The 21,794-nt window shown below is 41.9% G+C and overlaps 1 protein-coding gene across 2 annotated transcripts in view; it reads right to left on the bottom strand.

The window, feature by feature from the left end:
- klf12b (Kruppel-like factor 12b) overlaps positions 1–21,794 on the bottom strand; it is a 167,021-nt gene that overhangs the window by 55,230 nt on the left and 89,997 nt on the right. For both annotated transcript variants that reach the window (XM_021578618.2, XM_021578620.2), the window contains exons 3-4: positions 15,658–16,237; positions 5,144–5,279 (exon numbers count right to left, since the gene is read on the bottom strand). In XM_021578618.2, the coding sequence (XP_021434293.1) occupies positions 5,144–5,279; positions 15,658–16,237 (716 nt within the window). The remainder of the gene's footprint in view (positions 1–5,143; positions 5,280–15,657; positions 16,238–21,794) is intronic.

The following is a 21,794-nucleotide window of genomic DNA, read 5'->3' as shown; positions in this document are numbered from 1 at the left end:
ATCGTTTTCATCAAGCCAGCTTCCTTCTATGGTGCTCCCTGTTCCAGGTTTAGGACCATAAACACAAGAGGACTTGAAAATGAGCCGGAGCAGAGAGGATCACCAAAACTAAAGGTATTTTGGTTTAAGTTAATTTTCTTAGAAAAAAAAATGTATATAGCCTATCAATATGTAGGCATACCGTGTAATAAATTAGATAATTAAATAAAGGTTGAATAAATATATATATATATATATATATATATTGTGCACTAAATACGTGAACGTGTTTTTGCAGAGCATACAACCAAGCCAACAACCACCTGTGGAGATCAGTGGACAAAGAGCTGGACAACGGATGGCTGCCAAGAAAGCGATTAGTTTTGCTAGATTCTTAAAATGTGTATGCAGCATGTGTGTGTTGGAGTCACTTTTAATTCTTAATTGATCTACCATTTCTATCATAGGCCACTGTAATCGATGGGGGCTCAAGGCGGTACCATTCTGCTAATCTGATGAAGGTGCAAATGGATCAGATTCAAACTTTGAAGACGGAGATCGAGTCCTTGAAAGAAGACCAGCAGAAAGAGAAACTTTATCTGAGAGCAGAGACACGGGTGACAGCTGATGCATTGGTCCTGAGCCAGGCGGCATTGGCGGAGAGTCAGGCGGAGAATGACGCGTTGAAGAGGGCGAGGAACGAGATGGAGTCACAATCCATGCCAGGCACACCTATAAGCTCTGGAACTCCACCTCCGACAGGCGGAGTCAACATACCTGGGGCAGTCCAGACAGTTATGCTGTTCTGCTACAGCCTAATAAATAAATGCAGGTGGCTTATATCTTCAAAATGCTTTATTATTCAAATGCAAAAGTGTGTACTGTATTTATTTGTCATGCTTTCGTTAATAAAATAATGATAAAAATACTCTTTCAAAATGCTGATGTTTATTTAGTTATGGATCCATAACGAATTACTATGGGATTAAATATCACTGAATTACAGAAATATTGTCACAAAGTTGTCTAATAAAGGTAAAAAAAATGTTGCATATTGGAAAAGACTCTTTCGAACACACATGGTCACGTGGTACAGCGCCATTATGGCTATTAGCAGGGCTATATTTTGGCCTTTATAAATATTGTGTTAGCTTATATTCAGATTACAATCGCTCACTGTCATTTTTTAAAAAACAAAATAATCTCCAAAATATCGTTATACAGTGGGGAGAACAAGTATTTGATACACTGCCGATTTTACAGGTTTTCCTACTTACAAAGCATCTGTAATTTTTATCATAGGTACACTTCAACTGTGAGAGATGGAATCTAAAACAAAAATCCAGAAAATCACATCGTATGATTTTTAAGTAATTAATTTGCATTTTATTGCATGACATAAGTTTTTGATCACCTACCAACCAGTAAGAATTCCGGCTTTCACAGACCTGTTAGTTTTTCTTTAAGAAGCACTCCTGTTCTCCACTCATTACCTGCATTAACTGCACCTGTTTGAACTCGCTACCTGTATAAAAGACACCTGTACACACACTCAATCAAACAGACTCCAACCTCTCCACAATGACCAAGACCAGAGAGCTGTGTAAGGACATCAGGGATAAATGGTAGACCTGCACAAGGCTGGGATGGGCTACAGGACAATAGCCAAGCAGCTTGTTGAGAAGGCAACAACTGTTGGCGCAATTATTAGAAAATGGAAGAAGTTCAAGATGACGGTCAATCATCCTCGGTCTGGGGCCCCATGTAAGATCTCAACTCGTGGGGCATCAATGATCATGAGGAAGGTGAGGGATCAGCCCAGAACTACACGGCAGGACCTGGTCAATGACCTGAAGAGAGCTGGGACCACAGTCTCAAAGAAAACCATTAGTATCACACTACACCGCTATGAATTAAAATCCTGCAGCGCACGCAAGGTCCCCCTGCTCAAGTCAGCGCATGTCCAAGCCCGTCTGAAGTTTGCCAATGACCATCTGGATGATCCAGAGGAGGAATGGGAGAAGGTCATGTGGTCTGATGAGACAAAAATATAGCTTTTTGGTCTAAACTCCTCTCGCCGTGTTTGGAGGAAGAAGAGGATGAGTACAACCCCAAGAACACCATCCCAACCGTGAAGCATGGAGGTGGAAACATCATTCTTTGGGGATGATTTTCTGCAAAGGGGACAGGACGACTGCACCATATTGAGGGGAGGATGGATGGAGCCATGTATCGTGAGATCTTGGCCTACAACCTCCTTCCCTCAGTAAGAGCATTGAAGATTGGTCATGGCTGGGTCTTCCAGCATAACGACCCGAAACACACAGCCAGGGCAACTAAGGAGTGGCTCCGTAAGAAGCATCTCAAGGTCCTGGAATGGCCTAGCCAATTTCCAGACCTGAACCCAATAGAAAATCTTTGGAGGGAGCTGAAAGTCCGTATTGCCCAGCGACAGCCCCGAAACCTGAAGGATCTGGAGAAGGTCTGTATGGAGGAGTGGGCCAAAATTCCTGCTGCAGTGTGTGCAAACCTGGTCAAGAACTACAGGAAACGTATGATCTCTGTAATTGCAAACAAAGGTTTCTGTACCAAATATTAAGTTCTGCTTTTCTGATGTATCAAATACTTATGCCATGCAATAAAATGCAAATTAATGACTTAAAAATCATACATGTGATTTTCTGGATTTTTTTTATAGATTCCATCTCTCACAGTTGAAGTGTACCTATGATAAACATTACAGACCACTAAATGCTTTGTAAGTAGGAAAACCTGCAAAATCGGCAGTGTATCAAATACTTGTTCTCTCCACTGTATATAGCCTACTCGCCGTGGACAACTATTTCAGCACCGTTTCGGCTGCTCTGAGACAAGCATGGAGAAACGAAAATGTTAAATTATATTCCATGATATTCTTAAGATACATTTGTTAACTGAATATAAGCAAGTGATGTCTAATAAATAATCAAGTTGATGGCGCAGTCATATAGCCTCTACATAAACTGCGGGTGGGCGACCTCATGTAACCGCAAAATGTCAGATAAAGCATATACTGTACAGCACTGTATTTCTTCATCAGCATCTGTATGCATTCGTTAATAAAATATTAAAAATACTCTTTCAAAACGCCAATGTTGTTTTAGATATGTATCCATAACGGCGAATAAATGTCACTGAATTACAGGCATATTAGAACAAAGTTGTCTAATGAAGGTAAACAAATTGATGCTTACTGGAAAATACTCTCTCAAACACACACAATCACGTTGTACAGCGCCATTATGGATATTAGCAGGTAGCTGGACAACAGACTTGCCTAGAAGGAGGGTAGGGGGAGAATTCGATCGTCAAATGTATTTCTTAGTTAGGTTGGCTGTATCACAACCGGCTGTGATTGGTTGCAGTTTCAGTTTAATCCACCAGAAAAGACTAAACAAATAATACAACAAAAACTATTGTTGACCATGATTGGGAGTCCCATTGGGTGGCGCACAATTCGTCCAGCATTTCTCTCCCTCTAAAAACAGAAATAAATGTTTTGGCCTTTACAAATATTATTTTGGCCTTTATTCAGATTACAATCGCTCACTTTAAATTTTTTGAAAATTAAATAACCTCCAAAATATCATTATATATTATCAAGTTGATGGCATAGTCATATAGTCAGCCCCTGCATAAAGCGGAGTGACTCACTCATTCATGGCTTTGGATCAAAATAAATAAGTACCAACAATCTTTCTGATAGTCTTAAATAAATCAATGTTTTGGTTATCCTGACCTGGACACCATATGCAGTATTATAATAGCCCATTACAGGCTATTAGCAGGACAATATACCTTTACCAACACCTCTCTGTATTTTGATACTTTGTGGATGAGGCATCCTGAGTGGCGCAGCTGTCTAAGACACTGCAGTGCAAAATGCGTTGCTACAGATGCAGGTTCCATACCTGTGCTGGCGGCCACCGGGAGACACATGAGGTGGCTTTTGGTTTTAATTTTAAGCAATAGCCTATTTTATATTTAACTATTATATAACTATTTTAGCACCATTTCACGCTGCTCTGAGAAAAGCAAGGGTCTTGATAAATCAATGAGATTTTATTTTCACCGAATATGCATTTGGGTATCGGTTAGACTACAATTACGGTGTAGAACTGTTATGCTCTTAGTGTAACCTTTATTTATCTAGGCAAGTCAGTTAATAACAAATTCTTATTTACAAGGACAGCCTACTCCTTCCTGCCTGTCGAGGAATTGAACCCCAATGTCCCACGTGCCTGCACGACACAGGAATTCTTTATCTAAATAGCCCAGTACTGTGGCCTACTCCCGACCGTCACATTGTACAGTACCATATTTTCTGTTCCATCCTAATGGAAACCAGTCCCATGTACTATGTTCTTACAAAAAAAGGTTGTAAATTCTCTCGTACAGCCACTATGGAAGGCTATCAAATGCTTCTCAAAGATGCCCTCTGGTGGTCAAACTAGCACTAACTAGCATTAATGGAAACAGTGGTTGACAATAAAATAACGTGCCATAGAATTCTGCGGCACTATGCAAGCTGTGCTGCAACACTCTATAACTTATCCACTGTACACATGTACACGATCCACTGTACACATGGACTAGATATGTGGTAGTAGAGTAGGGGCTTGATGGCACATACTTAATTTGTTGTGAAATCTGCTGTGAATGTACTGTTTTTAAAATGGCCTTAATTTCGCTGAAGAGTAGCTGCTTCTACCTTTCTACCTTTGGCACCAGAGGCATATGCCCATCCACCATCCCTGACCACAACAGCCTATCAAATTCAAAACCTGCTTGAAGGAACAGCGCTCACTGTTGCCCCTAGTGTCTGGTTTCCACGTCAACTCCCAATATCCTCAGACATGGATGGATGTTGAATACTGACTTATATCATGGGTGACCTGGCTGTGTTAAAGTGTGAGTGCTGGGTCTTGAAGTGTCTACGTTTAGGGGGGAGGGAGAGCAGACTGAAACACTGGTTCTGATTATCAGACTACACTAGGATGGATGGGGAAGCCCTGACTCATCTTATTATACACAGATGGACTAGACACATGGGGAGGGTGATAAAGGCTATACAGAGGGACATAAAATACACAAACACACACACACAGAACACTCTGGTACTTACTTTTGCACGGCCCGTGCTATAGACAGAGCAGTAGATCCGGTCTCGTTAACGCTGTCCAGTGTGACATTGGGCAGGTCGTCATCTTCACTGTCACTCTTGATATGCCGTGGCAACAAGCCGTTGTGGTCAGTGCGGGCTGCCATGGAAACAGACAGAGAAGAGTAAGTCCCACATGTTCTATTCTGTACTGTAGCATGTGATACTGTCAAGAGGTTACATGAGTTAGACATACAGATATACTATCTTTATTCGATCACTCTGTTGTAGAAGATACTTTTCCTGCAAAGCAGGAAATGCAAATTGTAGCGTAAAATTGTAGTGTAAAAGACTTGTAAAAGACAAATTGTAGCGTGTCAGACTTGATTACTATAGGGGATGAAATTATTGCCAAGATTCACAAAAAATAATGTATAAATAAAAATAAATACTTATACTGAGCTATATTGTATGCAAAAAAAGTGGGAAATTATATTATTTTATACTAACATACTGTACACTGAGTGGACAAAACATTAGAAACACCTGCCCTTTCCATGACACACTGACCAAGTGAAACCAGGTGATCCCTTTAATCCACTTCAATCAGTGTAGATGAAGGGGAGGAGACCTGGTTAAAGAAGGATTTTTATACCTTGAGACAATTGAGACATGGATTGTGTACGTGTGCCATTCAGAGTGTGAATGGGCAAGACAAAAGATTGAAGTGCCTTTGAACAGGCATCCCAGTTTGAGTGTGTTAAAACTGCAACACAGCTGGGTTTTTTTACATTCAACATTTTCCTTTGTGTATCAAGCATGGTGCAACACCCAAAGGATATCCAGCCAACTTGACACAACTGTGGGAAGCTTTGGAGTCAACATGGGCCAGCATCTCTGTGTAAAGCTTTTGACACCTTGTAGAGTCCATACCATGAAGAATTGAGGCTTTCCTGAGGCCAAAAGGGGATGTTCCTAATGTTTTGTACACACTGTTTTCAATATCTTTCAATTCCTCACCTTTCGAGGGTAATGGCACTGAGCCTTTTTCCCCAAAAATGATGAGAATGGAGAATAGATTGGGAGGGATCATAGAACGCATACTGACTGGCCTCTTCAGTTCAAACCATAGGTTTTCAAAGGGGATCAGAGACTGAGCTGGTCATTGCAAAATGTTGATTTTGTGGTCAGTTAACCATTTCCTTGTGGATTTTGATGCTTGGTGTTTTTGTCTTGACAGAAAATCCACTTGCGGCCAAGTTTCAGCCTCCTGGCAGAGGCAACCAGGTTTTGGATAAAATGTCCTGGTACTAGGTTCATCATGCGTTGACCTTGACAAGGGCCCCAGGACCAGTGGAAGCAAAATAGCAACAAAAAAAAATAAAATTCTGCTTCATTATTTTGATGCCAAATCCACTACTGGTATGCGTGGCCAAAGAGATCTATTTTCATTTCATCTGATGATAGGACCGGTTCCATTCCAGGTGCCAATGGCGTTTAGCACACGCCAGGCATTTACATCTAGTGGACGGCATGAAAATATAGCTATTTTGTCACACACACCAATATAGTTCAGATTTTGTATTTTATACAGTCTTGCTTGCTCATCTTTATCAAGGTTGCCAATCATTTCAGACCCCACTGTATACTAAGATTTTTTTGATCAACTCCTACAAAAATGTATATTATTTATAATTCACATTTGCTGTTGCTGCATGATTAGTTTTCCCGAGAGAGAAACTAGTCAATTTAAGATAGAATATATGTGTGATGTTTGCCCTGCCATTAGACACAAACACAGAAGACAAAGACAGAAGTCCCACATTACATTATACTTTATACTCTACCATATACAGACACAGATAAGCCGATACACTTTACAAGCCAAAGAGTTTAATCTTTCAACAACCACTCCTTAAAATACAGGCTGTTTTAATCACATGTCATACTGTATGAATAACAGTCCAACATACAGTATCAGACAATGTTTTTTACTTTTCTGTAGAATAAGGTGCTCTTACTGTACATGGTTTCCAGTTACTGCGGATGTTGTCAATACTTTTTAAATGTCCCTCTATGTGGCTGTTTTGGGGTTATTCAAATGACCTGTCTGACACCGATGTCTGTCTCATTCCTAGTCGTATTGCTCTGACATACTTTCATTGAATTTCATTCATACTCTTATACAAAACATTCAATTTAATTCACTGAATTTCACTCAAAGAAGAGCTTGATGAAGGCCACTTCACTCATAGAAAACCAAATTAATGTTTTTTAAGAATTTGAATGATGTAGCTCTATTTTCTCTCCTCTGCATTTAGAGCAATCAAAGCCCCAGCCCTCTTGCCCTCCACCCTTTCTGCAGACCAAAATAGATAGTGAAAACACCCAGTACATCCTGTATGGTAGACTGTCTGAACCTCTGAGTGTGCGAGCGTGCATGCGTGCGTGTGTGTTTGGCACCACAGGGAGGGACAATGCTCATGCCATGCTACAGGCTGTTAGTCTGACGACTCACACACAATTATTTCGCTGCTCTGTCGTTCGCTACATTCTTTAGTATGACATCAGTGAAGTTGTTTGTGGCGACAAGGGTTGTTGTACTTAACATTGTCATCAGTGTTTGGATCGTCTCTAACCGAAGCAAATTATGCATTTTCAAACCATCTCTTTATCCACGTATGTTCTGGCTCTAGCCCAACCCATTGGTTTCTGGACTAATCAGACGGTCCTGAATGTGTTCGTATTCGGGGAGCGTCGGGGAGGTACTCCAGACTCATTGTGAAGCAATTGGCAGGAGCAAGGAGTATGGGTAGCCAGGCTAACAGGCTGTCCTGCCCTCAGATCAGTTGTCTGGTATGATTGACAGCTCCTGACAGGAAGTGCCTGCAGGGTCTACACTGAGGATGGGCCCAACCCAGAGACACCCCAACATGTGCAGACACGAACAGGCACTAATACACATATGCACACACACACAATTTATTAGCCACTATAGCCCCCGCCTTGTAGATAAGAAGCTGGGTGGTGCGGTGTATTTGGGCGTTATTGTTGTCTTTGAGCAGTGGGTGGGGGATGTTGTGATAGTGATAGCCCGGCAAGTGTGTTTGTGTGTCTACATTCCCACAGTCCATGTGAGATTTTAAACAATTTTTTAAAAGCACATCTCTCCTACAGCAGACTAATGTTCAGACATTATTTTATAAAAAAATATGTTATGAAAGGTTGTGAAATATTATTTGACAATAAATTCTGTAAAACACATTCAGGCATTTGCCTTTCATGTATGTATGTAGAGGTATGAAATGATATGTTAAGAAAGACCACTCTGCTCACTGTGTAATTCTGTGGTGGGTAACAAGGACCGCAGTGTGTATATGGTGTTCATTATAGACCACTGTTAGTTGTTTCAGAGCTGGGCAAGAACAAAAGCCTGCACTCCCCGCAATAGGCATGCAGTTGCCCATCCCTGACCATCCACAGCTTCATTCTCCTCAGTTACCAATGTCAATTCTACATGTGTGAATTCTCTTTTCATTGACCAGGCCAAATGTGACCCTTGACCTGGGAGCAATGCTCTATTGTTGCTAATGTTCCCTCCACAACCTCTCCAATGGGCGACTCTTTGGATATCTGACCCATTCAGCCATTCTCTAGCTAAGCATTCTCCTGCTCTCCGAGTACTGCCAGGACAGAGGCAGAGCAATGCAATGAACAAACTCTCACCAATACAACAGAATATCGCTACGAAATGTGTGACATTACATGGTACAGTACATGGTAAAATACACAATACACATTTGAGTTTGGTTTCAATTCCATTTCAATAGTCACTTAATAGTCACTTCAATAGTCACTTAATTCAGAATCTTAGTGGAAAATTGTAATTGTAATCGGAATTTCAGATTACTTGATAAATTGACTGAATTGAAATAGAATGCAATCTGAATGCATTCTGTACCGATCCTGGTATTTGTATTTATTATGGATCCCCATGGCAGCAGCTACTCTTCCTGGGGTCCAGCCAAATTAAGGCAGTTATACAAATCTTTTTACAATACATTCACAACAGATTTCACAACACATTGTGCCCTCAGGCCCCTACTCAACTACCACATATCTACAATACAAAATCCATGTGTGTATAGTGCTTATGTTATCGTGTGTGTGTATACATGTGTCTGTGATGCTTCACGTCCCCGCTGTTCCATAAGCTGCATTTTTTTCTGTTTTGTTTTAATCAAATGGTACTTATTGCGTCAGTTACTTGATGTGGAATAGAGTTCCATGTAGTCATGGCTCTATGTAGTACTGTGGAATAGAGTTCCATGTAGTCATGGCTCTATGTAGTACTGTGGAATAGAGTTCCATGTAGTCATGGCTCTATGTAGTACTGTGTGTTTCCCATAGTCTGTTCTGGACTTGGGGTCTGTGAAGAGACCTCTGGTGTCATGTCTTGTGGGGTATGGATGGGTGTCTGAGCTGTGTGCCAGTAGTTCAAACAGACAGCTTGGTGCATTCAACATGCCAATACCTCTCATAAATAAAATTAGTGATGAAGTCAATCTCTCCTCCACTTTGAGCCAAAATAGATTGAAATGCATATTATTAATATTAGCTCTCTGTGTACATCCAAGGGCCAGCAGTGCTGCCCTGTTCTGAGCCGATTGTAATTTTCCCTAGTCCCTCTTAGTGGCACCTGACCACACTACTGAACAGTAGGGCCTTTAGGACATGCCTTTTTGATAGTTTTGTTAAGAAGGCAGAGCAGCGCTTTAATATGGACAGACTTCTCCCCATCTTAGCTACTGTTGTATCAATATGTATTGACCATGACAGTTTACAATCCAGGGTTACTCCAAGCAGTTTAGTCAACTCAACTTGCTCAATTTCCACATTATTCCACATTATTCATTACAAAATGTAATTGAGATTTAGGGCAGTAGTGTAAAGTACTTAAGTAAAAATGCTTGAAAGTACTACTTTAGTATTTCTGGGGGGTATCTGTACTGTACTTTACTACTTATATTTTTGACAACTTTTACTTTTACTTCAATACATTCCTAAAGAAAGTGGTGTACTTTTTACTCCATACATTTTCCCTGACACGCAAAAGAACTCCTTACATTTTGAATGCTAAGCAAGACAGTAGAATGGTCTAATTCACACACTTATTAACAAAACATCCCTGGTGATTCCTGCTGCGTCTGATCTGGTGGACTCATGCTAAACACATGCTTCTGGTATAAATTATGTCTGAGTGTTGGAGCGTGCCCCTGGCTATCCGTAAATTTAAAAAACAAGAAAATGGTGCCATCTGGTTTGCTTAATATAAGGAATTTGAAATGATTTATACTTTTACTTTTGGTACTTAAGAATATTTTAGCAATTAAATTACTTTTGATACTTAAGTATATTTAAAACCAAATACTTTTACACAAGTAGAATCTCACTTTTACTTGAGTCATTTTATACTATACTATACTACTTTACTTTTACTCAAGTATGACAATTGGGTACTACACCACTGGTTTAGGAATATAGTGAATTATTTGTCCCAAATACAATGCTTTTAGCTTTTTAAATATTTAAGACTAACTTATTCCTTGCCAACAATTCTGAAACTAACTGCAACTCTTTGTTGAGTGTTGCAGTCATTTAAGTTGCTGTAGTAGCTGATGTGTAGAGTGTTGAGTCATCCGCATACACAGACACTCTGGCTTTACTCAAAGTCAGTGGTATGTCCATAGTAATGATTGAAAAAAGCAAAAGAGCTTCCCTGGAGAATTCCTGATTCTACCTGGATTATGTTGGAAAGGCTTCTATTAAAGAACACCCTCTGTGTCACGCCCTGATCTGTTTCACCTGTCCCCGTGATTGTCTCCACCCCCTCCAGGTGTCGCTGATTTTCCCCAGTGTATTTATCCCTGTGTTTCCTGTCTCTCTGTACCAGTGTATTTATCCCTGTGTTTCCTGTCTCTCTGTGCCAGTGTATTTATCCCTGTGTTTCCTGTCTCTCTGTACCAGTGTATTTATCCCTGTGTTTCCTGTCTCTCTGTGCCAGTGTATTTATCCCTGTGTTTCCTGTCTCTCTGTACCAGTGTATTTATCCCTGTGTTTCCTGTCTCTCTGTACCAGTGTATTTATCCCTGTGTTTCCTGTCTCTCTGTGCCAGTGTATTTATCCCTGTGTTTCCTGTCTCTCTGTGCCAGTGTATTTATCCCTGTGTTTCCTGTCTCTCTGTACCAGTGTATTTATCCCTGTGTTTCCTGTCTCTCTGTACCAGTGTATTTATCCCTGTGTTTCCTGTCTCTCTGTACCAGTGTATTTATCCCTGTGTTTCCTGTCTCTCTGTGCCAGTGTATTTATCCCTGTGTTTCCTGTCTCTCTGTGCCAGTGTATTTATCCCTGTGTTTCCTGTCTCTCTGTGCCAGTGTATTTATCCCTGTGTTTCCTGTCTCTCTGTACCAGTGTATTTATCCCTGTGTTTCCTGTCTCTCTGTACCAGTGTATTTATCCCTGTGTTTCCTGTCTCTCTGTACCAGTGTATGTATCCCTGTGTTTCCTGTCTCTCTGTGCCAGTGTATTTATCCCTGTGTTTCCTGTCTCTCTGTACCAGTGTATTTATCCCTGTGTTTCCTGTCTCTCTGTACCAGTGTATTTATCCCTGTGTTTCCTGTCTCTCTGTACCAGTGTATTTATCCCTGTGTTTCCTGTCTCTCTGTACCAGTGTATTTATCCCTGTGTTTCCTGTCTCTCTGTGCCAGTTCGTCTTGTATGTTTAGTCAAGTCACCAGCGGTTTTCCCGTTCTCCTTTTTGCTATTCTCCTTTTTCTAGTCCTCCCGGGTTTTGACCCTTGCCTGTTTCTGGATTTTGTACCCGTCTTCCTTGACCATTCTGCCTGCCTTGACCACATGCCTGTCTGCCACTCTGTACCTCCTGGACTCTGATCTGGTCTTGACCTTTTTGCCTGTCCACGACCATTCTCTTGCCTAGACCTTTTTGATTATTATACATTGTAAGACTCCAACCATCTGCCTCCTGTGTCTGCATCTGGGTCTCGCCTTGTGCCATGACACTCTGTGTTATGTTAGACAGGTAACTATTTATACACAATATAGCAGGGGGTGTAAAGCCATGACACATATGTGATCGATGATGCCAAAAGCCGCACTGAAGTCTTGCAAAACAACTCCCATCAATTTCTCTCAGCCAATCATTAGTCAATTGTGTAAGTGCTGTGCTTGTTGAATGTCCTTCCCTATAGGCGTGCTGAATGTCTATTGTCAATTTGTTTATAGTCAAATAGCATTGTATCTAGTCAAGCACAATTTTTTACGAAAGTTTACTAAGGGTTCGTAACATACTGATTGGTTGGCTATTTGAGCCAGTAAAGAGGGCTTTACTATTCTTAGGTAGCAGAATGACTTTTGCTTCCCTCCAGGCCTGAGGGCACACACTCTCTAGTAGGCTTAATTGAATATATGGCAGATAGGAGTGACAATATCATCTGCTATTATCCTCAGTATTTTTCCTTCCAAGTTGTCAGCCCCCGGTGGCTTGCCATTGTTGATAGAGAACAATATTTTGTTCACCTCTTGGTACACAGTGCATTCAATGTGTAGCAGTGTTTACTGTATTTCATAGATGCAGTAATATACAACAAAGCATGTCCTCCCTAGTGTGCTGTCTATCTTGATGCTACTCTCTCTTCCCCATCTACCAGGTCAGCTGCTGTCTCAGAGCAGTGCAGACAGTAACGGACTCGAATATTATGGGTCTGGAGGCAGGAGACAGACATGGTGTTATTGTCGGACCTTGGTTCAATTAGTATTCAAACCCTTTCAAAACTGTGATGGATTGAGCTTGCTTGGGTCATTTAAACCAAAGGCATACAGTAATCACCAAAAGTGCCAAACTCCACCCATCTGGTACTCCATACAGACAAGCAAACACTCAAAGTATGTTGAAAGATTTCAATCACTATTTGAACCCAGGACTGAGTATTACAGCGGAAAGAAAACACAGTCAATACTAAAACTACAACTCTGTGTCTGGCTTTCCTGTATACCTACCAAGACTGAGCATCTATATTCTCAGCAAAACCCCTAATTATACAGGCTGATTAGTAGAAACGTTAGTTGGAAAACGTGTATTTGGAGTGAGGGAAGGGGACACAAAAGAGGAGTACATGGTGGAGAGGTGAGAAGAGCCTTGGCGCGTTTCTTTCTTTCTCTCTCTTTCTTGCCTGTTGTTTCCAGTCAAGCCTAGTTTCCATGGAAACCTGCTCCCGGAGACAGATAAGAGAGAGGAAGGGCACATGCCCCTCTCTCTGAAAGAGGAATGGCCAACCTGAGTGTGTGTATGGGGGGTGGGTGGGCGGTAGGGCCGTGTCCGTGTGAGAGAGAGAGAGAGAGTAAAAAAAGAGAATGGGAGAGAAGAGAGCTGTTCTTTCATAATTCTATTGATCCTACACTTCATTACAGTCCAGTACAGATGATGCATACAGCAAAAGCAATTCCCAAGGAGACATTATGAGACCAATATAGTGACAGGGATTCTTACTGGTCTGCAACACAGTATGATTGCCAGTTATCAATACATAAGGAACAAATGGCACATCCTACAAAGAAGCACAGTGTGGAGCTGTGGTCCAGTGTTAACACTCCTGGCTCCATGCACGTATGTGCCACGCCGCAGGAGACTGGGGTTCAATCCTGAGCGTTCCCTTCTCTCTGTGTCTCCTCCTCATCTATCTCCCACTGTTTCAAATCTGTCTGTCAGCACAATAAGAAAGGAGAGTGACTCGCCATAGAAGAAGAACACTAATGTGTCATATGAGGGGACAGTTCATGTAATCATACAAGAAGCATATTAGTGTGCATTCCACTACAGTGAAAGGATGGTACAGTACTTTGGCTCGCTCTGCAGTGCTTTTCCAACCAGAGAAACCATTTGTTTGGATATCATTGCAGTACTGCCAAACCCAATGACTCTACAGTTCATTGCCATGTTATTTTTGTAACGTCTTACGCTATACCACCCATTAAACACATGTACACACACACGCGCACACACACAGTAACTGTACAGTACAGTACAATGCAATGCTCTGAGTGCCTCATGTTCTGGCTGTTTCACCACAGTGACTGTGTCTGCCCCACCCCAGGGCTGACCCCGATTCCCCTGCTCTCTACTCACACACTGGGTGGAGCTGATGGTGTTGCTGTGTGTGTGTGTGTGTGTGTGTGTGTGTGTGTGTGTGTGTGTGTGTGTGTGTGTGTGTCTGTGCTCTCAATGTACACTGCCACCCATCTTTAATACTGGTCTCCACCCTATTACGCAAGCCTTGTTTTTCCTCTCTTTTGTCCTCTCTCCTCTCCCAGAATGCAGACAACCAGCGTTTAAAGCGCCCGTCTCAGTGGACCCTCACGCCTACCCAATGAGTGGGTGTGTGTGTGTGTCAATCTGCCAGGGAGTGACGGACAGCAACCTCAGATAAACAATGTTCTTTTACAACAAACTGCTCCCAAGTGTACAGCCTCCAGTCGACTTGACAGAAACACCCAAAGTCACTAGTGGTTTACACACGCTGACTATAAAACCACACCCTTTAGCAAACCTGCCTGCTCCAAAACAGAAGGATCAGTCAGAGCGCACACACACATACAAGCATGCAAACATTCACATACAGAGCAAATGCACAAGTACAATTATTCTGATTTATTATACGCACACGCACACTCGTCTCTCGGTCTGTCTCTTGGTCTGTCTCTCGGTCTGTCTGTCTCTCTCTCTCTCTCTCTCTCTCTCTCAAATCTAAGTATAACCCAGACCCAGATGCGTGCTTTAGATTAGGGGAGAGAAATATGGCAGCCTGCCTGGTCCTCGTTACCTTGACTGGAGGCAATAGGACGGCCGAGGAGAAAAATCCTCACACTTACAGACGGAAAGCTTTTCATCCTCTAAATCTCATCTCCTCTCAAAAGGAGTGCGTTATCTCCTGGGGACCATCTTTAGCATAGTCTGTCAATACACCGGACGGTGTTGTCTTTCTCTGTCTCCTGTCTCTTTTTATGTCTGACCTGAAGTGTTCTCACACTGTATTGTAGACCTTGTCTGTTGAGACAGAAGGGAGGAGAAGGCATAACTATGTAGGGGTGGCTAACTTTATCCCAAGTAACTCCAACTATGGCATTGGGATGAGAAGGCTGGAAGATGTTTAGTATGATGTTAGTATGATGTGAATGTCAGGCTGTTGAGTTCGGGTACATGCAACTAAAGAGTAATGACACTGTTGTGACACAGTGTACAGTAACTACACTACATGGCACGGTACTTGTCCCACGTTTGCCATATACTGTACATTCCAGTACAGAGTGAAAAGAGAGGAGCGAGGGAGAAGACTGAAGAAAATTAGGTAGTCTTCTGCCTCGTCTCACCCGACTCTTCAAGATGACGAGATAGATAATAATAAAGAGATATAGATAAAGAGAGTGACAGATTAGAGAGAGAGAGAGCACGCTCTTTGTCTCACCTTTGCCATGGTGGCTCTTGTGGTCGTCCAGCAGAGGTAGCATGATGGCATTGTTGTGGAGGCTGGAGGGTGAGCGCACGGACGTGGTGTGCATGAGGGGTAGCGACTGCACCACCACAGGGATACGATGCACTTGGTGGCCCCCCATCTTACCCCCTACTCCTCCCCCGCCCTGTACCCCTCCAAGGTTCAGGGGGCTTGAGGGAGGTGGCGGCACGGGGTGCATGATGTGCAAAAACTGCTGTTGATGATGATGATGATGACCCCGGACAGCAGCTCCAGGGGCTACCAGGGGCCCGGGCGTGAGCACGGACGAGGCGGAGGTGATGACAGACAGAGAGGAGAATGACAATGATGAAGAAGAAATGGAGGGCGGCGAGAAAGCGGAAGTGACAGGAGAAGCCGTGGAGTTGAAGGACGGGGGTGAGGGGCGGGGCTTGTTGATTGACAGGTCGACAGGCTCGGTCTGTGTCTGGAAGTGGGGGTCATGGGAGAGCAGGTCCTCAGGAGGTTCAGGTTTGACTTTGCTCAGCAGGAGGGGGACGGTGTCCATCGTGGGGTAGCTGTGTACTTTGGGGGACTAAAGAGGAAAAGAGGAGACAAATATCTGATTATTGATCCACCATCTGTATTAGTCATGGTCTTCCCTTTTGTATGCATATCACTTCAACCTGCCAAGAGACACACACTATTGACCTTTGGGGGATTGAGGGAGGAAAATAAACACAAAAGAGCCATGTTCTATATATGATCTACATGTGTCATGATTACACAGCTATTCATATAGCTCACTGGAACTACTACACAAGCTGTGGCCAAAGACCGATTCCTGTGGCAGAAAACGATGTCCCATAAATGATGAAGAGGACTAAGTAAGTAAGTATTGGAACTAGCTTGTCTATATGTACTACAGTGTCCATATTAACAGCCTCAATCTCAGAAGGACTTGTTTCAATCTTTCATTCAAAGGTAACATAAATACATAGATTATGATGTATGACAGAGATATGATGACGAAACAGACATATGTATGCACTGATATTTACTAGATTGGAGAGGGTGAAGTATGTGAACATAGTCATATCCTCTCGCTCATGGAAGCTGTCAAGTAAAATAATGATTCATCTGCCGTAACTATGATGTCATAGACCGAGAGGAAATGATTGGGAACGTTTGGTCTCTTCTCTCTCTACTGGCATTTATTACTTTCTCTCTCCAAGTGTTTCTCTCTCTCTTACTGTGCTCATCTCTCATTTTCTCTATTCTGGCCCTTCTCTCTTTCTCCTGACTATTTCCACCCCCATCTTTCTCTCTCTCTCCCTCTCTTTCTCCACCTCTCTCTCTCTCGCCTGGCGTTTGTCTCTTTCTCCTTCCTGGTTTCTATCCCTCCCACAGGAACACAGCTCTCTTGGCTCCCCCATATCTCTCCTAAATCTCCTTTTGTGATGGTGGAAAAAACATCATATGGGCAATCATCTGTCCCAGGCCTCTTAAGGCCAATGCTGGTGGTTCAGTGTGTCCCCCCATGCACCCTATACTTAACAAATCCCAGGCCTCTAAGACACATTGTTCTGTCTGTCCGGAGGCATTTCATAACACTGTTTATCTCAACTTAACTATCTAGGACATACCGCTGTCAACTGCTAGCCTGCTGCTGTCAATAGACAGGACTCTCTGAACGTGGTGGCTACATGAAAGGCCCTATTTTAAAGCATAACTATTACAATGTTTTAAGAAGTAAATCCACAACAGTAGGTGCATGAATAATCCTGTAGAACATTTTAATAGTAATGTATACAATCCATAGATGCAAACTATCCATTGTATTTATTAGTCATCTGTTACCAACAAGGTTACACTTTACTGTAGGTGTCCTTCCACATTCACATAACCTTTATAACAGCTACATAGCACATTATAACATTCATCATAAGCCTTTGTTAACAGTTATTGAAAGTTATTCATTATTAGCAACGGCATGTTATATAGTCTTTATGAATGCATAGAAAGGACATCTAGAGTAAAGTGTTGCCAGATAAATGAAGCTGTGTGTGAATGTTACGCTCCCCAACAAGAAACCAAAAAACTGTCTCTCAAACAGCAGGGGGAACTAACAAAGAGTAACTAACAACAACCAAAACAAAACAGGCAGGGGTTTCGAAGGGGTTCTCAAAGACACCTATGTCCACTGAAAGTTGCAAGCAACAAGAAATATGGGTCCTAATGACTGACTAAGGAGACTACAGGTGCAACACATCCTGACCAACAAGGGTGTTTCCAATCAGGGCAAGCCATACCCAAACAGGACCAACCTCTATAATCCAAAACGAAAACGACCAATATCGAGCAAAACCCAAATGCCTATAACAGTGGAAAACGTACACTGGTATATATTTGAACTTGTTTACACTGTATTGGGTTGAGGAGTACCGGATTACAAAAAAAAACTGTAAATGCAATCCGTTACGTTACCAGCAAAGACATTGTAATCAGATTACAGATACCTTTCTGTTTTCTCAAAGACATGGTAGTCAGATTACAGATACCTTTTGAAGATTACAGATACCTTTCTGTTTTCTCAAAGACATTGTAATCAGATTACAGATACCTTTCTGTTTTCTCAAAGACATTGTAGTCAGATTACAGATACCTTTTGAAGATTACAGATACCTTTCTGTTTTCTCAAAGACATGGTAGTCAGATTACAGATACCTTTTGAATAACTAGTCGATTGCTTAAAGGATTACTTTTCAATTCAAAAAGGCCAAATAATTATTTTACACCATTCTGTTTTCTCAATGACATTCAAATCATCTGTAACGATGTGCGCTGAGAGTCGGGAAGCAAGTTCAGGGTGTGAGTGTTTTAATAAATAAATGAAAACATAACACAAAACAAGAAACACGAACAATGCACAGACAGGCAACTGAAACAGAAACAATGACGCCTGGGGAAGGAACCAAAGGGAGTGACATATATAGGGAAGGTAGTCAAGGACATGATGGAGTCCAGGTGAGTGTCATAATACACGTAACGATGGTGACAGGTGTGCGCCATGACAAGCAGCCTGGTGACCTAGAGGCCAGAGAGTGAGCACACGTGACATCAGCATTGAAAAAAGGCAGCAAAGTTTAAGTTTGTTCTGCCTGTGCGAGTCTGACCACAAGTCAGAGACACAATGACGACACGCTAAATGCGTTTGATGGATCACAGGATAACAGCAGGAATAGGCTTTTGTAGGATACTTCCAGTGATGTGACTGTTGTCAGCATCCAAAGATTATCCAACTTGAATAAACTCTTAAGAGGTAATGCCTACAGCAGTGGTGTAACATACGGGCAATACAGATATCACATAGGCCCATTAGGCTACATAGCACAATGATCACACTGCTGCTCTCTCATTTAGCTATTTGCGCCTTATGAATTGTAGTTGTTGTGGATGGCTGTTCACAAATGTATATGTGTATGTAAACCCAATAATGGTTGAATTGAAGAAGTTTAAGCTGTCTATCAATCATTGCTTCTGCAACATGGGGTGTATTCATTACCGTTTAAGAACCAAACAGAAGTAAACTGAGAAAACTGAGCAAAATGAGAGTTTCTATTGGACAAATTCAGGTAGGTCCCTCCCCGTTTCGTTCTGTTGACTCCCATTTAAGAAACGTTTTGCAGGCCTCCCGGGTGGCGCAGTGGTTAAAGGTGCTGTACTGCAGCGCCAGCTGTGCCATCAGAAACTCTGGGTTCGCGCCAGTCTGTTGTAACCGGCGCAACCGGGAGGTCCGTGGGGCGATGCACAATTGTCCTAGTGTCACCCGGGTTAGGGAGGGGGTTGGCCGGTAGGGATATCCTTGTCTCATCGTGCACCAGCGACTCCTGTGGCGGGCCGGATGCAGTGCGCGCTAACCAAGGTCTTACAGTGGGCATCCAACCCATGCGGTGTTTCCCCCGACACATTGGTGAGGCTGGCTTCCGGGTTGGATGCGCGCTGTGTTAAGAAGCAGTGCGGCTTGGCGTACGGGAGTTGTAGCGATGAGACAAGATAGTAGCTACTAAAAAAAAATCAATTGGATACCATGAAATTGGGGAGAAAATGGGGTAAAAAAAGTTTTGCAGTAGAATTGGCGTATTGAATACGTCCAAGAGCGTGGACAGCCAGTGAAAAATGCGCTCTTGCAACAGCTGCATAGTGTGGATCCCAGCCTATGAAATAAAAGTTTATACCACTCCGGCGTGGTATTGTGCTGCATACTGTCAAAAATAAGTTGAATTTAAGAACACCACGAGTGGGGCTTTTACCGCTCAATCTAATTTGTTCTGATTCAAAAAAAGGCCATAGGCCTAACAGACATATGTTCAAGCTCACACAATTTTGATAGACAAACAGCTAGAAATGATTGAGATATGAAGGTGTCACCAACAAAAACATAAATACTAGATCTGTAGCAAATGCAGCATATGGAAAACATTTTTCACATGCAAATAGCACTTTTCGGTAGTGCTCAAAGCATGCCATTCCATGAGCGCAGCATTTATTTTTCAACTCGAATCAATGAGCCCAATCAGGCGTCCATGACAACTAAATCATTAACAACAGAGTAGGCTAATTAGTCCTTCGTTTTGGGGTCATGCTCAGGTTAAACAATTTGACTAATCTATACTTCCATATTTCCTTCTAAATCCTATTTTTTGTAGATCAAGGTGTATTAAAATTGGAATGACTGAAAATCTGACAGACTGTTGTTTTTATTTAATTGTATTATCTATAGTAGAAAACTGTGAGTTAGAAGAAGCCTACATAACCAACCCATAAAGTACAATACAACATCCATTTATGGCCAGCTGTCTAATCTCTGACATTGATTTATCCTGCAATATAATTCATTTGTGTCTTCTTCTCGTTCCTCTTAAGCACGTTGACTTTAATGGGATGTGTTTTGGCAGAACTGAGCTATTTCTGCAAAGTCAAAATTAGCTATATTAAAATGTTTGTGAAAACAAAAATGTGCTTTTTGGTCTAATTTAAGGTTAGGGTTCGGCATTAGGGTTAGCAGGGTGGTTAAGGTTAGGGTTATTTAAGGTTGTATTTAGGCATAGTGTTAGCAGTTTGCTTAAGGTTAAGGATGGCTTTAAAATCAGATTTTATGACTTTGAGGCTGAGCAAGCTACTAACCTGCAACTGCAAGATCCGCCCCTTTTTTTAAAATTTTGCCTGAAATGACTTACTCAAATCTAAGGTGAAAGTAATCTGTAAGTAACTGAAAGTAATTTGATTATGTTACCGAGTTTAGGTAATCCAAAAGTTACGTTACTGATTACATTTTTGGACAGGTAACTAGTAACTGTAACGGCTCATCCTATATAACTATTGCTGTACACACCTTTTCTATTCATATACTGTCTGTAATGGCTCTCGTTGGTGGACGAGTAGACCAAAGCGCAGTGTGGAAAGTGTTCATGATTTTTTTTATTCAAAAAACACAAACAAAATAACAAAAGCGGAAACTAAAGCGCACAGTTCTACTCTGGCTAAACAGAAAACAAGATCCCACAACCTAATGGTGGGAAAAAGGAGTGCCTAAGTATGATCCCCAATAGGAGACAATGACAGCTGCCTCTGATTGGGAACCACACTCGGCCAAAAACAAAGAAACAGAAGACATAGAATTTCCCACCCGAGTCACACCCTGACCTAACCAAACATAGAAAATAATAAGGATCTCTAAGGTCAGGGCGTGACACTGTCCATAAGGTCTATACACACAATCATATAGGCTACATGTATATATATTTATATTCCGGACTCTGACATTGCTCATTATGATATTTCTTAATTATTTTCATTTTATATTTTTGGGATTTGTGTGTGTTTTTTATTGTGAGGTATTACAGCACTGTTGGAGCTAGAAACATAAGCACTTTATTTCACCTAAAAAGAAAGGGGGGAATGCAAATAGTCTGGGTAGCCATTTGATTCTGGGTAGCCATTGTTCAGCAGTCTTATGGCTTGGGGGTAGCAGCTGGTAGGAGCCTTTTAGACCTAGACTTGGCGCTCCGGTACCGCTTGCCGTGCGATAGCAGAGAGAACAGTCTATAACAATGATGGCTGAAGTCTTTGACAATTTTTAGGGCCTTCCT

The sequence above is a fragment of the Oncorhynchus mykiss genome, chromosome 22 (assembly GCF_013265735.2).
Source record: "Oncorhynchus mykiss isolate Arlee chromosome 22, USDA_OmykA_1.1, whole genome shotgun sequence".
NCBI classification, from domain to species: Eukaryota; Metazoa; Chordata; class Actinopteri; order Salmoniformes; family Salmonidae; genus Oncorhynchus; species Oncorhynchus mykiss.
Note: the sequence above shows the minus strand (reverse complement) of the source record. Positions and strands in the feature narration are given on the sequence as shown.